Here is a 19,856-nt window from a genome sequence, read left to right as displayed (position 1 = left end):
AATAAGTGCACAGTAAGTGTAATGTGCATAAATCATCCCCAAACCATCCCCCCAATGCTGACTGTGGGAAAATTTTCTTCCAGAAACCAGTCCCTGGTGCCAAAAATGTTCAGGACCACGGTTCTAAAAGACTGTTGAAATTAAAGGCTATTATAGGTGAATTTTAGGAATTGTAGTTCCAAATGATTTTATTTATTACATTTGTGTAAACCTTCAGTACTTATTTTTATTTTGATAAAGAAAAAAATAGACAAAATTGGGATTTCTTTTTGTCTTTTAATATTATTGTACTAATTATGGTTTCAGTTCAGTTCAATTCAGTCACTCAGTCACGTTCAACTCTTTGTGACCCCATTGACCACAGCACGCCAGGACTCCCTGTCCATCACCAACTCCTGGAGTTTACCCAAACTCATGTCCATTGAGTCGGTGATGCTATCCAACCATCTCATCCTCTGTCATCCCCTTCTCCTCCTGCCTTCAATCTTTCTCAGCACTAGGGTCTTTTCAAGTGAGTCAGCTCTTCGCACAAGGTGGCCAAAGTATTGGAGTTTCAGCTTCAACATCAGTTGTTCCAATGAACACCCGGGACTGATCTCCTTTAGAATAGACTGATTGGATCTCCTTGCAGTCCAAGGGACTCTAAAGAGTCTTCTCCAACACCACAGTTCAAAAGCATGAATTCTTCAGTGCTCAGCTTTCTTTATAGTCCAATTGTACATCCATGCATGACTACTGAAAAAACCGTAGCCTTGACTAGATGGACCTTTGTTGTTAAAGTAATGCCTCTGCTTTTTAATATGCTGTCTAGTTTGGTCATAAGTTTTATTCCAAGGAGCAAGTGTCTTTGAGTTTCATGGCTGCAGTTTCCATCTGCAATGATTTTGGGGCCCCCCAAAATAAAGTCTGTCACTGTTTTAATTGCCATGAAATGATGGGACCAGGTGCCATGATCTTTATTTTCTGAATGTTGAGATTTAAGCCAAATTTTTCACACTCCTCCTTCACTTTCATCAAGAGACTCTTTAGTTCTTCTTCGCTTTCTGCTATAAGGGTGATGTCATCTGCATATCTCAGGTTATTGATATTTCTCCTGGCAACCTTGATTCCAGCTTCTGCTTCATCCAACCCAGCGTTTCTCATCATGTACTCTGCATAGAAGTTAAATAAGCAGGGTGACGATATACAGCCTTGACATGCTCCTTTTCCTATTTGGAACCAGTCTGTTGTTCCATGTCCAGTTTTAACTGTTGCTTCCTGACCTGCATACAGATTTCTCAAGAGGCAGGTCAGGTGGTCTGGTATTCCCATCTCTTTCAGAATTTTCCACAGTTTATTGTGATCCACACAGTCAAAGGCTCTAGTGTAGTCAATAAAGCAGAAGTAGATGTTTTTCTGGAACTCTCTTGCTTTTCTGATGATCCAGCAGATGTTGGCAATCTGATCTCTGGTTCCTCTGCCTTTTCTAAGACCAGCTTGAACATCAGGGAGTTCACAGTTCACGTATCACTGAACCTTGGTTTGGAGAATTATGAGCATTACCTTACTAGTGTGTGAGATGAGTGCAATTGTGCAGTAGTTTGAACATTTTTGGCATTGCCTTTCTTTGGGATTGGAATGAAAACTGACCTTTTCCAGTCCTGAGGCCACTGCTGAGTTTTCCAAATGGTGGCATATTGAGTGTAGCACTTTCACAGCATCATCTTTTAGGATTTGAAATAGCTCAACTGGAATTCCATCACCTCCACTAGCTTTGTTTGTAGTGATGCTTTCTAAGGCCCACTTGACTTCACATTCCCAGATGTCTGGGTCTAGGTGAGTGATCACACCACCATGATTATCTGGGTGTGAAGATCTTTTTTGTATAGTTCTTCTGTGTATTCTTGCCACCTCTTCTTAATATATCCTGCTTCTGTTAGGTCCATACCATTTCTGTCCTTTATTGAGCCCATCTTTGTATGAAATATTCCCTTGGTATCTCTGATATCTTGAAGAGATCTGTAGTCTTTTCCATTCTATTGTTTTCCTCTATTTCTTTGCACTGATCACTGAGGAAGGCTTTCTTATCTCCTCTTGCTGTTCTCTGGAACTCTGCATTCAAATGGGTATATCTTTCCTTTTCTCCTTTGCTTTTGGCTTCTCTTCTTTTCACAGCTATTTGTAAGGCCTCCTCAGACAGCCATTTTGCTCTTTTTGCATTTCCTTTTCTTGGGGATCGTCTTGATCCCTGTGTCTTGTACAATGTCCATAGTTCATCAGATACTCTGTCTATCGGATCAAGTCCCTTAAATCTATTTGTCATTTCCACTGTATATCATAAGGGATTTAAGTCATACCTGAATCATCTAGTGGTTTTCCCTACTTTCTTCAATTTAAGTCTGAATTTGGCAATAAGGAGTTCATGATCTAAGCCACAGTCAGCTCCCGGTCTTGTTTTTGCTGACTCTATAGAGCTTCTCCATATTTGGCTGCAAAGAATATAATCAATCTGATTTCACTGTTGACTATCTGGTGATGTCCATGTGTAGAGTCTTCTCTTGTGTTGTTGGAAGAGGGTGTTTGATATGACCAGTGCGTTATCTTGGCAAAACTCTACTAGCTTTGCCCTCTTCATTCTGTACTCCAAGGCTAAATTTGCCTGTTACTCCAGGGGTCTCTTGAATTCCTACTTTTGCATTCCAGTCCCCTATAATGAAAAGGGCATCTTTTTTGGGTGTTAGTTCCAAAAGGTCTTGTAGGTCTTCATAGAACCGTTCAACTTCAGCTTCTTAGCATTACTGGTCGGGACATAGACTTGGATTACCATGATATTGAATGGTTTGCCTTGGAAATGAACAGAGACCATTCTGTTGTTTTTGAGATTGTATTCAAGTACTGCATTTTGGAATCTTTTGTTGACTACGGTACCTAGTCCATTTCTTCTAGGGGATTCTTGCCCACAGTAGTAGATATAATGGTCATCTGAGTTAAATTAACCCATTCCAGTCCATTTTAGTTCACCAATTCCTAAAATGTCAATGTTCACTCTTGCCATCTCCTGTTTGACTGCTTCCAATTTCCCTTGATTCATGGACCTAACAGTCCAGGTTCCAATGTGATATTGCTCTTTAGAGATTTGGACCTTGCTTCTATCACCAGTCACATCCACAACTGGGTGGTTTTTGTTTGTTTGTTTTTTTGCTTTGGCTGTGTCCCTTCATTCTTTCTGGAATTATTTCTCCACTGATCTCCAGTACCATATTGGACACCTGTCAGTCTTGGTAGTTCATCTTTCAGTGTCCTATCTTTTTGCCTTTTAATACTGTTCATGGGGTTCTCAAGGCAGGAATACTGAAGTGGTTTGCCATTCCCTTCTCGAGTGGACCACATTTTGTCAGAACTCTTCACCATGACCTGTTCATCTTGGATGGCCCTACACGGCATGGCTTAGTTTCATTGAGTTAGACAAAATGTGGTCCATGTGATTAGCTTGGTTAGTTTTCTGTGATTGTAGTTTCAGTCTTGTCTGCCCTCTGATGCCCTCTCTCAGTGCATACTGTTTTACTGAGGTTTCTTTTACCTTGGAGGTGTTAGTTCCTTACTTTCAGCAAAATAAACTTTCTGATAATTTTGTTTGCCATGTTTTGAGTTCTAGCACTATACTGGTTGTATTTTTATTATTTAGCATGAAGTTTTAGAAGTATTCTTTTTTGAACCTTCTAAAAAATTTACTCTCTTCTTATAGGTGAAACTGTGACTGGTGAATTATCAAAACTCTTGGATGAAATAAAGCTCTGTCAAGAAAAGGATTATTCTTTTGAAGATTTGTGCCATACAATATCAGACCACTACTTAGATAATTTGAGCAAGATTTCAGAGGAAGAACTTGGGAAAAATGGAAGCCAGAGTGTAGTAAGTAAGGGGGGAAAGAAGACAATATGTCTGTCTTTGCCAGTTCATTGTGTACCTGAAAACCATGGGATTTATGTGTTATCTTACCTTTCGATTTAGCTAGGGTCAAATGTCCGGCTCCCCGTTGCGCTTCCCTGATATTTATTGGTGTTTCATTCTCACTGCATGTGTAGGGAAGAAATGCTTTGATAAATCACTTATGGTCTGTGATGATCTCACCACTAGTAGACCCTTGTAACATATAAATTCATAGTCCTTTTGATTATGTTCTTTTAGTTTTATTGGGCATAATGACAGTGGTTTCCAAAGAAAGAAGAAAACCTTCCTTTTGTCTTTTTTCCCTGTTTTCTCTAACACCATCTTGAAGAAGAAAGACATAGCTGAGCCATGAGTGTATACTTCCCACCCACTTTATAAATCATAGTAGGAGAGAGTCATTGTGGATAGTTTGACCTGAATATTTTCATAATCTTACACAAATCCCAATAGTTTGCATGCAAACTGTAAGCTCAGAATCTGAATCATGAGTAAGAGATTCTTGCTTAGTTGAATTTTTATATTGATACAATATCAAGATACAATACTGATATTGATACAATATCAGTCAGTTTAAAGTCAAGATTTTTATATCTTTCTTTAGTTCTATAGAAGGATTTATAGGATGCATTGGTATTAAAGGAAATGCATTATTATTATGATATGAAACCTTTTATCACTTTTAGTACTTAACTTGTTATAGAAATATACTTTCTTCAAAAACTGGTAATAGAGTGGATTGTGTTAAGTATGGCATTTTATTGATGAAGGCTAAAACAAGTTTGCTAAGTATACTGACTGTTATGAGAACATTTACTTCATTTCGTTACTTACTATTACTTAAAGTGACACTTTCCTAGGGTAGTATTTGCTAGTCTAGGTCCAAGGCCAGTCATACATTCTAGGCCTGTTTTTTTTTTTTTTTTCCTTTTACTGTGTTTCGAAAAACATCACATTATTGGCTCCAATAAAAGCTCTTTATGACTATAATTATTCATAATTGATTAAGTATATGTATAATGAAGTAAATACTTGTAGGTTTTCCCAAATGATATTTTTATAGTAATGAAATATTTACTGTACTAACTTTAATGTTAGGGCAAAACTCCTTGTTGTTTTTTTTTTGATCTACAACAGACCTATGCTAACTCAAATTATAAACCAGTTACATTTCCACATTTCCTTGAAAGTTAATTAGAAATTAAGACATATTTATCCTACATAAACAATACATAGTGTTTAGGTCCATATCTAAAGATATCTCTAAAGTGGCTACTTCTGGTCTTTTATTTCTCAACCCACAAATTTTTCTGAAAAACCTGATATTCTATACCAGTGGTTTCAAAACTTATCTTGTTATGTACCAGTAGTAAACAAATTTTGAGCAAACATCCCAAATGTATTTATTTATAATTTTTAAGAATATATGCTATAAATTATGGGGCATATACTATAAGAAAAATTCAAGTGAGGATGATAAAATGTAAAATGGATGATCTAATTTTGTTCTTTTATTCAGTTGGTATCTTGTGCACCCTAGGGTCTGCCTGCTCTACTTGGAGACCATAATTCAACCTTATATCTTTTGAGTAGTGATGGCAAGGGCTTTTGGCATTGAGAGGGTGACATAATTTGGGGTGAGTGGTGGCCAATTTTTTTAATAAGTCAAAGACTTTTTTTTATTAAAAAAAAGACTGTGACAATACTAAGGGAGAAATTAATGCTCCTAAGTTGAACTTAAGTTCAAAATTCAAGCTTATATGTCCATAAAAGCTATCACTCTTTGTTCCTGTAGTAAAACTTTATATTGTGTTCTTTGAAAACATTATCATATGAAAATATTAAAGGTTACATGAAGCAGAAAAGCAGAGGGTACACATGAGTAAGAGTAAATAGTTCTATTTACCTGGAATAATAAAGTTCATAAAGGGGGACAATGGAGATAAGATTAGAAGATAGAATGAGTTCAGGCCATGGATGATTTTGAATGTCAGGCTGAGAAGTTTGGTATTTATTTTTTAGGAAATGAGAAAAATCTAAAGGATTTTAGATGCGTAAAATGCATTATTGAAAGTTGACTTTCAGAAGTTGATTCTGGTAGAAACTTGTTATTGAATATTTAAAAAGCAATGCAATTTATTTAACTCTTCTCTACAGCCTGTGTTGTATTTGGTTAATTCCTGTTTTGTCGAATGTTTGTTTCTATTTATCAAGAATGTTTTTCCAAGTTTTTAAAATGAATTATACTCTCAAATTATACAAAAATTTAACTGAGTACTTATAGATCATATAATATACATGGTCATTACAATGTTGTGAGCTGTAGCACTTATAATAGCAATAATGAGGTGTGGTTTCTAACTTCGAGTTCAGAATTTCTGCTCCAAGAAGTCTTAAATCACTGTGTGTAGACAAGACTAATATAAAAAATAAATATTATAAGGATTGGCATTTATTAGGTGCTTGCTATTTGATGTTTTAATGCTTTATATTACTTAAGCCACCTAATCCATACAGTAATCCTAATAATGGAGTTATAGATTTGGACATGACTCAGCTGGTAAGTTACAGATCTAGGATTCAAACTCAGAGCCAAGGTCATTAATTCCCAGCTATATTTCTTATAATAAATTACCCTGTAGCCAAAGGAAATTTTTTTTAAGGAAGAGATTAATGATTTATAGGTATTCATTGACATCTTCATGGAGGTAGGGAGAAATTAAATCACAGTCTGGAGGAAGAGGAAATAATCTCTGCACTTGTATTGAAATGAATGAATGGGAGAGAATTTCAGTCTGCAGAAACATAATGTGCAAAAGCCCAAAGGTAAGGCCTAGCACTTAAACTGAGGATAATTTACCATGAGAGTTTGTTTTGAAAAGTAGTGAGAGTGAATCTGGATAAGTCATAATAATTTTTAACATTGACATAACACTTTTTATTAATTGATTTAATCCTCACACTAATCCTATGAGAGAGGTAGTATTACTCCTCCCATTTTAGAGATAAGAAAAATGGAGGCACATAGAACTTGTCTGTCCTTCCTAAGTTTACACAGTAAATACCAGGGCCAGTCTGGTATTTATTGGATCTGGACAAAGGCAGTCTTACCACTCAACTATTTCGTTACAGAACAGCGCAGATAATTAGATTGGGAAGCTAGTCAGAAGTTTAATATTGATGTTGAGGAGAATAACTCTTGAGTATGGGAGTCCATTTATGAAGGTGACATTTTTAGAAGTTAGAAGTGGTACCTCGATGTCAGATGTTCTGGGGAGAGACTCAAACAGTGATTCTTAGCAATGGTCATACATTAGACTTATCTAGAAAGCTTCAAAAAATGCAGACAGCCTCAGGTACCATGGCAGAACAACTGAAACAGAATTGTTTTGGGTGATTCTGAACATTGTTCTTTAAAAAGCTTATACTAACATGTATATTATTGGTCTAGAGGACCAAAACTCTGCTAGGACCTTACTGAAGTAATCCAGGCCTCAGATAATGAGTCTTAACTGAGGTCTAGCTAAAACCACAGAATTTTGGAATTTTAGATCTAAATAAATCTCAGACTTCTGGTGCCCAGCCTAATTCTACTGTGCAGTTTAAGAGCTCTCTTGAAGTAGGGAGGTTTTAGTTCATCATTAAGGAAAATTCTAACCATAGTTCAGCCATAATCATAAGCTGCAATTATTTCTATATTATAATGGAATGTTAAATGTGGAAAACACTTCTGTTTATTATTCACATTACTGGCTGAAGGACAGGCATTTGAGTTCAGTTAAAATTTAAGTTTATATGATATGAAGCGTTCAACTTATTTGTTGTCATATGACAGATAATTCCAGAAGCAATTTAGAAGAAATCAAAGTAAAGCAAAATCTGTTGTGTAGCATTTATGTTTTTAATAAATATGTTTTACATATTAATGACTTGGCTTGAATTTTTTAGGTATTTTAACTATTCTTTATCATTTTAACTTTTATTGCCTTTTTTATCCAATAGAGGGCACTCTAATTCAGTAATTTAAAATATAAAACCAGCCATCTTATGTAAGAACTTTTATTTTTGAATTGGAGATTTTGGTTTTATTAAAATATTAGCCTTAAGATGGTAGTTTGAAAAATTTTACTAAAATAAGTGAATTAGGAATTAAATTCTTAAAGGAAGCTCAAGTTAAAAATTGCATTTTATCTTGCATAATTTTAATTCAAAAGTCAGTCTGTTTTAAGTTCTTTTATAATATGCAAATGGAATCATTTTCTAAGTTGAATTAAGACATTATATAATCTAGAATGTAAATTTTGAAGAAATATAAATATCTTCACATTCTTTATCAACCCCTGAAACTTAGATTTTTGAAAGAATATAAAATTATCTGAAAAACATTTTCTAGTCACTTCATTTGTTTTCCCAAGTCATGTATCAGCTTTCCCTCTCTGTGTAAACAATGTACATACTTTTAAAATGTGAACCTACCATGCCTTAGAGAAATTTGATGATAGCATAAAGATCTTTAGAGCAAATTTCAGAATTTAGGTTTCAGGAAATCATTTTTTAAGATATAAATTTAAAGAGGCATTATTGTCTCACCATCCCATGTATCTAAGAAATAAATAAGAAGCATCAGGGATGAAATACGTATTTTTTCTCCTGAGGGGAAACCTAGACACTTTAGCAGCACCTAAAGGTTATTATTTGAATGGAGTTGTGTTGGCAAGTTTTGTGCAATTTAACTCGGCATATATTTCTTTTATATTATTTCACTTTTATATTTTATATTTCTGTCATATTATTTCACACCCTGGCTTTTTTCTCCCCCTAATTGTTAATTATACTTGCTGATTATGATGTGGCGCATAGTACTGTATCGTATGCACATTTTGAAACATGTTTGACAGTAAAATATCTCTTAATCCTAAGAGCATTCTGTTAAATTATCCAAAGGCAGCAAACTTCCTTCCTAATTAAACTTCTATATATTTGAGTTTCATGAAGTTTTGTGATCACTCTGCAGATATAACATCAGCCAATCTCTGTTTTGATATTTCCATTCTTGGTGATCTCTCTATAATATCTAACTTGAATTTAATCTTCCCAACAGAAAACTCAGCTATTATCATTTCCCTGAGAATCTATATTTTTTCTCATGAGTTAACTGTAATGTTTTGTTGAAAATTTGATAATAATTCAACGTTCTTCTAACCTTGCTCTCCAGATAATGACGAAGTTATTTTTTGACAACTCTCAGCCGCTTGTCACATTGACCTCATTCATTTGCCATAATGCACCTGATTTGTAATTCTGTTTCATGCTGTGCATTTGAGAATTCTTGATCCTGTTTTGGAATAAAGGCTTTGGACAGCCTGCCATTGTAAAGGAATCCCATTTTGCTTCCTAATGCCAAAGGAAATCATTCTAGAGCCTGAGCTTAAAGAGACACGTCAGTGGAGATAATTACTTATTTTTGTGTTCCGGGAAATGTTTTTCACCTTAAAGAGCAATTAATTCTAATAGAGTATTGAACTAGTAACCAAAAAAAAAAAAAAAAAAAAAGAAAGAAAGAAAATTACTGAACTCGCTCATGCTTCTAATGTATTTTATCATGGGACCATTTGAGACATGACTACTGAATACTGGGATCAATTCAGCCTCTAACAGATGAAGAATTAGACTCTCTACAATACAATCAAAGTCAATAACAGTAGACGGAAAATATTCTATGTGGCCTGCTTTAATCTCAGGCTTAGAATTTTAAAATTGTCTGGTATTATTTTAACTTGCTCTTGCCAGAATTTTTATTTCTACCATCTATGCTTTCTAAAGTTTAAATATTTTGGTTGCTTAGTTTCACAACAGTTCCGTTAAGTTGATAGCTGCCAGTTTATTCTACCAAATAATTAATAATGAGAAACAAAGTCTTAATTTGGAGAAAGAATGAGGTAGTCAAGACAGTGAATTTGACAGGGAATGAAAAAGTTCTAAAATGAACCAGGATAATGAACCAGTGAGAAGTATATATTAATAAAAGTGGAAATAGCTTGCCCCTAAAATAAATGAGACAAACATTGACTATGTTATATCTTTTCCTATAATCATCTGTTCTGTTACTGAAATAAATCTATTCTAGCTTTGAAGAAGATTTTCTTTTTACTCTATAATCTTGCTTTTACTTAGTGTGGTGTCACTTCCTGAAACATTTAAAGATCTTTATTGTCATAATTATTATCATCAGCTTCACTAATTTGCTGAGTCCTCACATTAAGAAATTATACTAATTTCTTCAATAACACGTATTTGTAACTTAGAGTAACACTATGGGCTTCCCTTGTGGCTCAGCTGGTAAAGAATCCGCCTGTAAAGCGGGAGACCTAGGTTTGATCCCTGGGTTGGGAAGATCCCCTAGAAAAGGGAAAGGCTACCCACTCCAGTGTTCTGGCCTGGAGAATTCCATGGAAATGACGTGTATTTGTAACTTAGAGTAACATTATAGTGTAGAGAACAGGAACTTGGAACTGAAAGAGACTTGTGTTTGAATCTCAGTTCTACTCCTTAGATAAATCATCCTGATCTCCAGATTTCTCATCTGTAGCACAGTATTTCTAAAAAGTCTTTCTGACCTCTACTTTTGAATCAGAATGTCTGGAGGTAGATTTTTACAATAAACTCCTTAGGTGATTCTTGTGCTCTTTGTGAACTGCCCTAGAATATTTTTTATTTTTTTAAATTAAAAACAAAATTTTTAGAGCATTTAAAAATGTTAACTTCTTTCAGTCAACTACTCAGATCCATTTTCTTCTTCCTCACACAGATCTATGGATCTCAGATTTCAATGATCTGACTTTAATTTGCTTTTGCTTTCTTTTTCTGTTCCTGTGAATGCAAATATAATTGGTCATCAAGGCAAAATGATTTACCATTTCAGTTCAGTTCAGTCGCTCACTCATGTCTGACACTTTATGGCCCCTTGGACTGCAGCATGCTGGGCTTCCCTGTCCATCACCAACTCCTGGAGCCTACTCAAATTCATGTCCATTGAGTCGGTGATGCCATCCAACCATATCATCCTCTGTCATCCCCTTCTTCTCTATCCTTCAATCTTTCCCAGCATCAGGATCTTTTCAAATGAGTCTGTTTTTCACATCAGGTGGCCAAAGTATTGGAGTTTCATCTCCGGCATCAGTCCTTCTAATGAATATTCAGAATTGATTTCCATTAGGATGGACTGGTTGAATCTCTTTGCTGTCCAAGGGACTCTCAAGAGTCTTCAATAACATCACAGTTCAAAGATTTACCATTAAGTTTTGTTTTTTTTTTTGTTTCTGTGAAAAATATCATTGGACTTTTGATAGATATTGTGTTGAATCCATAGATGGTTTGGGGATAGTATGAAACCTCTATCAGTATTAATTCTTCTAATCCATGAATACAGAATGTCTTTCCATATGTTTGTGTCTTCATTTTCATTTAAGTGGTATAGTTTTCAGTGTATAGATCTTTCGCCTCCTTGGTTAAATTTATACCTAAGTATTGCATTGTTCTTGACACTGTACTGAATAGGGTTGTTTTCTTTATTTATTGTTCAAATATCTTGTTAGTATATAGAAATGTGGATGATTTTTATATGTTGGTTGGTATCCTGCAACTTAATTTGTTGATTAGTGCTAAGGTTTTTGGTGGATTTCATTGGAATCTGAGAGCCACAGATGGAGGTGGAGTCTTTAGGATTTTCCACATATGAGATCATATTGTCTGCAGACAAAGACAGTTTTGCTCTTCTCTTTCTGACTTGTATGCCTTTTATTTATTTTTATTGCATGATTACTCTGGCTGGTACTTATGGCACTATGTTAAAAAAGAGTGATGAGAGTAGGCACCCTCTTATCTTAGAGGAAAAGTTTTCAGCTTTTCACCACTGAGTATGTTGTTACCCATGGGCTTGTCATATGTGGCCTTTATTATATTGAGATATGTTCTTTCTATACCCAATTTGTTGAGTGTTTTATCATGAAAAGATGTTGAATTTTGTCAAAAGCTTTTTCTGCTTCTATTGAGATGATCGTATTATTTTTATCTTTCATTCTATGCAACTTAACTTTTAAATTATTTTATACTTGAAATTAAGTAAAAATGCTGTTAAAGTCCCATATAAATTATAAGTTCAGTTCAGTTCAGTACAGTTGCTCAGTCATGTCCAATTCTTTGCAACCCATGAATCGCAGCACATCAGGCTTCCCTGTCCATCACCAACTCCTGGAGTTCACCCAAACTCATGTCCATCGAGGCGGTGATGCCATCCAGCCACCTTTTCCTCTGTCGTCCCCTTCTCCTCCTGCTTTCAATATTTCTCAGCATCAGAGTCTTTTCCAACTCTTCACATGAGGTGGCCAAAGTATTGGAGTTTCAGCTTCAGCATCAGTCCTTCCAATGAACACCCAGGCCTGATTTCCTTTATTTTTTATTTTTTTATTTTTTTAAATTTTAGTTTTTTATTTTTTAAATTTTAAAATCTTTAATTCTTACATGCATTCCCAAACATGAACCCGCCTCCCACCTCCCTCCCCATAACATCTTTAGAATGGACTGGTTGGAACTCCTTGCAGTCCAAGGGACTCTCAACAGTCTTCTCCAACACCACAGTTCAAAAGTATCAATTCTTCAGCACTCAGCTTTCTTCACAGTTCAACTCTCACAGCCATACATGACCACAGGAAAAACCATAGCCTCGACTAGACGGACCTTTGTTGGCAAAGTAATGTCTCTGCTTTTGAATATGCTATCTGGGTTGGTCATAACTTTCCTTCCAAGGAGTAAGCATTTTTTAATTACATGGCTGCAATCACCATCTGCAGTGATTTTGGAGCCCCCCCAAATAAAGTCAGCCACTGTTTCCCCATCTATTTCCCATGAAGTGATGGGACCAGATGCCATGATCTTCGTTTTCTGAATGTTGAGCTTTAAGCCAACTATTTCACTCTCCTCTTTCAGTTTCATCAAGAAGCTTTTTAGCTTCTCTTCTGCCATAAGGGTGGTGTCGTCTGCATATCTGAGGTTATTGATATTTCTCCTGGTAATCTTGATTCCAGCTTGTGCTTCTTCCAGCCCAGTGTTTCTCATGATGTACTCTGCATATAAGTTAAATAAGCAGGGTGACAATATGCAGCCTTGACGTACTCCTTTTCCCATTTGGAACCAGTCTGTTGTTCCATGTCCAGGTCTAACTGTTGCTTCCTGACCTGCATATAGTTTTTCAAGAGGCAGGTCAGGTGGTCTAGTATTCCCATCTCTTTCAGAATTTTCCAGTTTATTGTGATCCACACAGTCAAAGGGTTTGGCATAGTCAATAAAGCAGAAATAGATGTTTTTCTGGAACTCTTTTGCTTTTTTGATGATCCAGTGGATGTTGGCAATTTGATCTCTGGTTCCTCTGCCTTTCCTAAAACCAGCTTGAACATCTGGAATTTCACAGTTCATGTATTGCTGAAGCCTGGCTTGGAGAATTTTGAGCATCACTTTACTAGCGTGTTAGATGAATGCAATTGTGTTGTAGTTTGAGCATACTTTGGCATTGCCTTTCTTTGGTATTTGAATGAAAATTAATCTTTTCCAATCCTGTGGCCACTGCTGAGTTTTCCAAATTTGCTGGCATATTGAGTGCAGCACTTTCACAGCATCATCTTCCAGGGTTTGAAATAGCTCAACTGGAATTCCATCACCTCCACTAGCTTTGTTCGTAGTGATGCTTTCTCAGGCCCACTTGATTTCACATTCCAGGATGTCTGGCTCTAGGTGAATGATCACACCATCGTGATTATCTTGGTCATGAAGATCTTTTTTGTACAATTCTTCTTTGTATTCTTGCCACCTCTTTTTAATATCTTATGCTTGTCTTAGGTCCATACCATTTCTGTCCTTTATTGAGCCCATCTTTGCATGAAATGTTCCCTTGGTATCTCTAATTTTCTTGAAGAGATCTTTAGTCTTTCCCATTCTGTTGTTTTCCTCTGTTTCTTTGCATTGATTGCTGAGGAAGGCTTTCTTATCTCTTCTTGCTATTCTTTGAAACTCTGTATACAAATGCTTATATCTTTCCTTTTCTCCTTTGCTTTTTGCTTCTCTTCTCTTCACAGCTATTTGTAAGGCCTCCCCAGGCAGCCATTTTTCTTTTTTGCATTTCTTTTCCATGGGGATGGTCTTGATCCCTATCTCCTGTACAATGTCATGAATCTCCGTCCATAGTTCATCAGGCACTCTATCAGATCTAGTCCCTTAAATCTATTTCTCACTTCCACTGTATAATCATAAGGAATTTGATTTATAATCATAAGGAATTTGATTATCTTGGTCTAGTGGTTTTCCCTACTTTCTTCAATTTAAGTCTGAATTTGGCAATAAGGAGTTCATGATCTGAGCCACAGTCAGCTCCTGGTCTTGTTTTTGCTGACTGTATAGAGCTTCTCCATCTTTGGCTGCAAAGAATATAATCAATCTGATTTTGGTATTGACAATCTGGTAATGTCCATGTGTAAAGTCTTCTCTTATGTTGTTGGAAGAGGGTGTTTGCTATGACCAGTGCATACTCTTGGCAAAACTCTATTAGCCTTTGCCCTACTTCATTCCGTATTCCAAGGCCAAATTTGCCTGTTTCTCCAGGTGTTTCTTGACTTCCTACTTTTGCATTCCAGTCCCCTATAATGAAAAGGACATTTTTTTAGGTGTTAGTTCTAAAAGGTCTTGTAGGTCTTCATAGAACTGTTCAACTTCAGCTTCTTCAACGTTACTAGTTGGGGCATAGGCTTGGATTACCGTGGTCGTGAATGGTTTGCCTTGGAAACGAACAGAGATCATTCTGTCATTTTTGAGATTGCATCCAAGTACTGCATTTCAGACTCTCTTGTTGACCATGATGGCTACTCCATTTCTTCTATGGCATTCTTGCCCACAGTAGTAGATATAATGGTCATGTGAGTTAAATTCACCCATTCCAGTATAAAGTATAATGTGGTATTCAAAAGAGTATATTATCATCCTTATCATCATTCCATTTTTAGTTCTTCAAATTCATTCAGTGCTGCTCACTTGTTCCTTAAAACTGTATCTTCTTTGTTACAACCCAAATTTGGTCTGCTTCTCCCTAACCCCCCCCCCCCTTATTTATGTAAAACTCTGTAAGATTGAAACTAAACCTATTTGAAGTGCTTGTTTTAATTCCTAGAGTATAGTAAGTGCTCAGTAATTTTTTTCTGGATATTCAACTAATCTTAAAATTTGATATTATCAATATCTTCCTTTTCATCTATTCTATCTAATTAGAACTCATTTCATTTCCTCATAACTATAATCTGTAAGGTTCTGGATAACATAAATTAAGATGAGGTTTCACCACCATAATCATCAAAGGTTGTATTGGACCAAAGCACCCTTCATGGGAGTTAAGCCAAGTGCCAGATAAGACTTTAGAAAGAGATGGTCACAGAGATTGAACAGTAAGTAACTTATTAATTAATTTTCCTTCTGTTGGTATCATCCTTTTAATAGAATACATAACCATAATACATGAGGACGTGTGTGTGTGTGTGTGTGTGTGTGTGTGTGTGTGTACATGTGAAGAGGGAGAGTAGAAGAAAAGAGAGATATCATAATATCAATAAGGACTTGTATCTCTGTCCTTTAATTTAAGAGGTCTTTAATTTATCCTAACCTTTGGAACAAGTGACATTTTATGGTTTTGAGAATGTAGCCATCAACACTGAAGAATCTGATCTTTTGTAAATGTTATAATATTACAGTTCAAAGCATTGAATTCTGTATTCATAGATCAGATATGAGAAGGCATATTTCAAAATTCTTTTCTTATCTGTAACCTAATTTTAAGAAGTTCTTTGATTATTTGTAAACCTGGAGTCATACTTGCTTAACCAAAATGTCTGATTCACACACATTGATGAGCTAGAGTAATTAGGGGGTGAAGTGAAGTGAAGTCGCTCAGTCGTGTCCGACTCTTTGCTGCCCCATGGACTGTAGCCTACCAGGCTCCTCTGTCCGTGGGATTTTCCAGGCAATAGTACTGGAGTGGATTGCCATTTCCTTCTCCAGGGGATCTTCCCAACCCAGGGATCAAACCCGGGTCTCCCGCATTGTAGGCAGACGCTTTACCATCTGAGCCACCAAGGAAGTCCAATTAGGGGGTGAGGTGTGATTATTTATATATAGTGGCTAAAGGAGATCTCTCTGAGGAGTGCTGTATAAACTGTAATCTGAAGGAAGAGAAGAATCCTGTCATAAAGTACCAAGGAAAGAAAATTTGGAACAAAAATAAACACTTACCTGAGGTGCAAAAGAGATTAATATGTTTAAGTACCAGAAAAGAGGGCAGTGGGGTAAACTAGAGTGTACTGAACAAGGTAAAGAATAGGATGGAATGGGATTGGAAAGCCAGATTAGACACTTAGAGGTCATGGAAAGTGATCAAATTTTTTTTAAATAAAAAAGTTGTAAGCAGGGAAGTGATATGATCTGGTTTATGGGAGCAAAGCTGAAAAGTTTCTGCTTCCTCTAAATTCACTGCTAATTATATTTTAATATCATATTTCTGTATGATATTATATTAATAGAATAATACATTTAATGTTATGCTTAACTATTTGTCTTATATCTACTCTGTGCCAGGTTCTGTACTAGGCCCTGATGTATATTGACAAGATTGATACAGCTTCTGCTGTCATTGAACTTCTAGTTTTATCAGCCAATGCAGACATAGTCACAGGCAATGAGGAAACTGTAATAAATGTGATAACATGGGAAATATTTAATATAAGTGGCATTAAATACATGAGAAAGATACTAAATTCAGGTTTGGATGATTATGGGAGATTGTCCAAATTCACTTCTTTTCTCTTTGATTCCACTTGTATCAAGTAGGCAACCACTGTACTCATTGTTTGTATTTTCCTTACTTGACTTCTCCTCCTCATAGTCCCTTGGCTTTACGTTCTTTATTGAGTATTCTCTTCTCTGGAGTGGGAACAGCTCTTTGTGTTCAGATAGCAGCTCATTGTTCTTTATTTCCAAATCTACAGTTCTATCCTCGACATCTTACTCTCCAGTTTTGTATTACAGCTGCCAGAAAGACTCCTTTCTACAAACATCTCACTTCCTTTTGAAACCCAACCTGTCAAAATGTAAATTAATTATTTTCCACTGAAATCTGTACCTGTTCTCATTTTCCATCTTTCTTTAATAATGGAACAGTTATTTCATTGTTTCAGGACAAAAGTTTCCATATTATGGTTAGCCCTTTCCCATTTCTTTTGTTCTCCTGGTGTATTACAGAGTTCCCTTTGTTTATTATCCACTTCATCTTCCAGGAACTGCCTCCTTTCTGTATTCATTTTATATTTTACAATAAAACTCTGCAAGAATTGTCTCTTGTTTCCAATGTCTCTCAATTTTCTCTTCAGACAAGTCCTATGACGCTTTCTCTTTCACCAGAACTGCCTTGCCGAGGTGTTCAGTGACTTCCACATTGCTAATTCTGATAAGTGAAAGTGAAGTGAAGTTGCTCAGTCGTGACCAACTCTTTGTGACCCCATGGACTGTAGCCTACCAGGATCCTCAGTCCATGGGATTTTCCAGGCAAGAATACTGGAGTGGGTTGCCATTTTTTTCTCCACGGGATCTTCCCGACCCAGGGATCGAACCCTGGTCTCCCGCATTGTAGGCAGACGCTTTACTGTCTGAGCTACCAGGGAAGCCCAGTAGACAGTTCTTAATTCTTGTCTGACGGGATCTCTGAGGAGCATTCAATAGTGTTGAGGATGCCCCCTCCTTTACATGCGCACTTTCTTTGCTTCACTTCCTGGACACCACTCTCTTTTGGTTTTCTTTCTAATCAATTGGCTTCTCATTATCAGTTCCTTTGCTTATTCCTCCGCATATCCTGTTCCCAGGGCTCAGTCCTTGGAGACTTTTCTTCTTTCTCTGTGTGGAATTTCTTAGCTAACCATGACGAAAGTTTCACAGCTTTAAATACCTATTATGGACCAGCAGACCCCACATTTATTTTTGTTGTTCAGTTGCTCAGTTGTGTCTTTTTGCGACCCCATGGACTGCAGCATGCCAGACTTCCCTGTCCTTCACCATCTCACAGAGCTTACTCATGCTCATGTCCATTGAGTGGGTGATGTCATCCAACCATCTCATCCTCTGTCGTCCCCTTCTCCTCCTGCCTTCAATCTTTCCCAGCATCAGGGTCTTTTCTGATGAGTCAGTTCTTCATATCAGGTGGCCAAAATATTGGAGTTTCAGCTTCAGCATCAGTCCTTCCAGTGAATATTCAGGACTGATTTCCATTAGGATTGACTGGTTTGATCTCCTTTTTAGTACCATAGGTTTTACTTATTTATTGTATTTATTGTTTGGCTCCCTTGATTAAAATATAAGCTTCACTGTGGGCAGAGTTTATTGTTTTTTGAGTTTTTTTGATGATGTTGACTACTGTCATCCCAGTGTTTAAAATGATATCTGGCACATGATAGATACATGATAAATATTTATTGCATGAAATAAAGTAACTCTACCATAGGCCCTCAACTCTCTATATTTGGATTATATAGTTTCTAAGCTAGTCATCTGTATAGTGGAAAGAGCATATATTTTGGAGTTGTACAGATCAGGATTTGTATCCTTAGGTTTCTATTTACTAGTTATATGCCAGAGTTAGTTGTTCACTTTCTCTGAGCTTCAGTTTCCTCTTCCATAAAATGATCATAGTAATTCCTACCCTATCATGAAGTTATCATGAAGACAATGTGAGAATGTGTAAAATGTATTTAGCAGTGTGTTGGATGAATAGAAGGTACTGAACTAGTATTTATTCCTTTCTTTGTAGTCAATCTGTCTTAATTCTGACCCATCCCTATGTAACACTACCAGATACGCCTTCCTGAAATGGAGTTTGTATGCTTCAACTTGTGGTAAAGAAATAGATGAGAGTCTTATTTGACTTCTCTATGGTGGAAAAATTCTTCCTCTTGGATTTCAAGAATGTCAAAGTCCTTTGATTCTGCTCTTAAGCTTCCTTATCCAATGATACTTCTTTCTGTTCTCCTTCTTCCCACCAATATACCCTGTCCTTTTGGCATTTATCTAAACACATCACTAGTGTATTTTAGTTCATTCTCTTTGCTCATTATCTTTCACTCTTCTGTTCCTGTTTAAATTCTGTTCATCTTACAAGGTGTACTTCAAGTCTTTATAGAGTAGCCTCCTTACACCAGCTCAGGTCATTTTTTTTTTTCCTTTGAACAGATGGAGAATCTCAGAAGAGAAATAGGAACTATTGAAAAAATGAAATGGAAATCCAGAATTGAAGAGTACATCTTACATTAAAAGAAGCTGAAATTCAAATGAATGTATAATCTTTATTCTATATGATCATACAACTTAACAGCTAATTAGTCTTCATTTTAAAGCATATTACTTATGAAATAAGATGGTTAAATTGTTCTTTTGTCACAAGATCTGACTAACATTTATAATCAAGGGCAATGAAAAGTTAATTTGACATATTTTACTTATTACATAATCATTATTATATTTCATGACAGTGAAGTATAAATGGTAAGCAGTTCACAGAGTGTTTGGTTTTGCAAATAGTAAGTGCTCCATACATACTTTTGAATAGATTAAAAAAATGAATTCTACTCAGATCTTTAGTTACATAATAAGATTCTGCTATAAAATTATAATTTATGTTTAAAGGTATATTGTGAAAGAGCTCTACATTAAGGCAATATTATTACTTACCAATACATTAAATACTCTGCAAAATAGAAAAGACACATTATGATATTTTATACTCTTAAAAAATGCACTGTACATTGAAAAAACTAAAATGGAACTCTGTTTTACTGTGAACCTAAAAATGGTCT

The 19,856-nt window shown here is 35.9% G+C and overlaps 1 protein-coding gene across 1 annotated transcript in view; it reads left to right on the top strand.

Annotated features, from left to right (window-relative positions):
• ANKS1B (ankyrin repeat and sterile alpha motif domain containing 1B) overlaps nt 1-19,856 on the top strand; it is a 1,178,069-nt gene that overhangs the window by 185,930 nt on the left and 972,283 nt on the right. The window contains exon 8 of the mRNA XM_069585128.1: nt 3,725-3,891. Coding sequence (XP_069441229.1) covers nt 3,725-3,891 — 167 coding nt within the window. The remainder of the gene's footprint in view (nt 1-3,724; nt 3,892-19,856) is intronic.

The sequence above is a fragment of the Ovis canadensis genome, chromosome 3, assembly GCF_042477335.2.
Source record: "Ovis canadensis isolate MfBH-ARS-UI-01 breed Bighorn chromosome 3, ARS-UI_OviCan_v2, whole genome shotgun sequence".
Lineage (NCBI taxonomy): Eukaryota > Metazoa > Chordata > Mammalia > Artiodactyla > Bovidae > Ovis > Ovis canadensis.
The sequence above is the reverse complement of the archived record's forward strand: the minus strand, read 5'-3'. Positions and strand labels throughout refer to the sequence as shown.